Source organism: Acanthisitta chloris, unplaced genomic scaffold (genome assembly GCF_000695815.1).
Source record: "Acanthisitta chloris isolate BGI_N310 unplaced genomic scaffold, ASM69581v1 scaffold18873, whole genome shotgun sequence".
Classification (NCBI taxonomy): domain Eukaryota; kingdom Metazoa; phylum Chordata; class Aves; order Passeriformes; family Acanthisittidae; genus Acanthisitta; species Acanthisitta chloris.
Genome location: NW_008664557.1, coordinates 1 through 1,617, shown reverse-complemented (window position 1 = coordinate 1,617; position 1,617 = coordinate 1). Strand labels below are relative to the sequence as shown.

The 1,617-nt window shown below is 46.3% G+C and overlaps 1 protein-coding gene across 1 annotated transcript in view; it reads left to right on the top strand.

Moving 5' to 3' along the window:
- Nucleotides 1–1,074, top strand: part of CARS2 (cysteinyl-tRNA synthetase 2, mitochondrial (putative)) — a gene marked incomplete at both ends in the record, with an annotated part of 15,962 nt that extends 14,888 nt beyond the window's left edge. The window contains one exon of the mRNA XM_009071421.1: nucleotides 936–1,074. Coding sequence (XP_009069669.1) covers nucleotides 936–1,074 — 139 coding nt within the window. The remainder of the gene's footprint in view (nucleotides 1–935) is intronic.
- Between the last annotated feature and the right edge of the window lie 543 nt (nucleotides 1,075–1,617).

Genomic DNA, 1,617 nt, shown 5'->3' with positions numbered 1-1,617 from the left:
GTATTCCAGGTGGGTATCAGGAGAGCAGAGCAGAGGGGAAGAATCACCTCTTCTGACCTGCTGCCCACACTCCTTTGGATGCAGTCCAGGATGCAATTGGCTTTAAATGAAATGTAAGGTTCTCCTTTTTCTTTCTGGTGACTATAAGAGGCCTCAATGCATATGAGTTGGGTGTGATGAACCCCAATCCAGACCTGCCTTTGTGGGTTTAAGCAATTTGTATTTTCTCTAATAGTCCCTTTTGCAAACTGATGTGACCAGTTTACCTTTGCTGTTGTGAGAGAACTGTCTATCAGTGCAGAAGCTAGACCATAAAATTTTAGGTCCATCTAGGCTTCAGAAGTTGGTGAAGCCCTTTAAGTTAATCCTGTATTCCTCACAGTCAGGTGTGAGGGTTAGGCCTCCTTGGAGCTCTCCCAAACACAGATTGTGTCTCCCTAAAATAGAATAGGACCAAAATTAGAGGCATAGATGCCCCAACCCTGGCAGTGCTCACAGCCAGCCTGGATGAAGCCTTGAGCAACGTGCTCTGGTGGGAGGTGTCCCTGCCCAGGGCAGGGGGTTGGGGCTGGATGATCTCTAAGGTCCATTCCAAGCCCTAAAATCCTATGATTCCATGATATTAAATTCTAATACTTTGGATTAACAACTTTGAGTAGAGATTCAATAATGAAAGCAAAAAGTACAAGTCGAGTAGTGAGTACTTCACCTTCCAGACACTCCTTTCCAGTGGGTTATACTTTGTCATGTGTGGTGATTGCCTTTTATATTGGTTTGGTTCACCTCGAGTGCATGGATGGAGCATTTGGTTCAACACACAGTTAATGGGGAGAGATATTTGCTATGAAAGCAATAACAAACTTCACCTCAGAATGCTGTTCCCATGGATGACAGTCAGGATCTCCATCATAATGCCTCAACTTGTTTTATCTTAGCAGTGGAATTCAGTGACGAGAGCATGGAGGATGCTAAGAACCTTCTTCAGGCCATCTCCTCATTCATGAAGGATGGAGATGCCTATATAAAGGGGCAGCTGCTGTGTGAGCCCGTTAGAGAAGACACACTGTGGGAAAAGTAAGTGCTCCTCCTGGATGTCAAGGACTATGATGGTGTGAGCAGCACTTTGCTGACAGGCTCAGAGCGATGAGTAGTGTTCTGAGGTTTGTTTCAGAAGCAGGACAAGAAGGACTGAGGAGGTCCTCCCAGCCCTCACCAGGGGTAGCTTTCTTCCCTTCTTTTCCCAGCTAGCTGCTTTTCCTCATAGTCTGCCACACTGAGCTCATTGGGTTCTTCAGACTGTGGTTTATCTGGTGTGCCTGTCCTAAGTGTGCCTTTCTTGAGTGATGCAGAAGGCAAAGCTATGACTGCAGTGGTGAGTTTTTAAGTAGAACTGTGCATTGGTGATGGAAGAAGGAAGAGGATGGAGCTGCAGAATTTGTGGATGGGGCATAGCAACTGGTATCGTCTACCTGGACTTACGCAAAGCATTTGACACTGTCCCACATGACATTCTTGGCCCTAAATTGCAGAGACATGGATTTGATGAGTGGAACACTTGGTGGATAGAGAACTGGCTGGATGGTCACACAGAGAGTTGTGGTCAGTGGCTCATTGTCC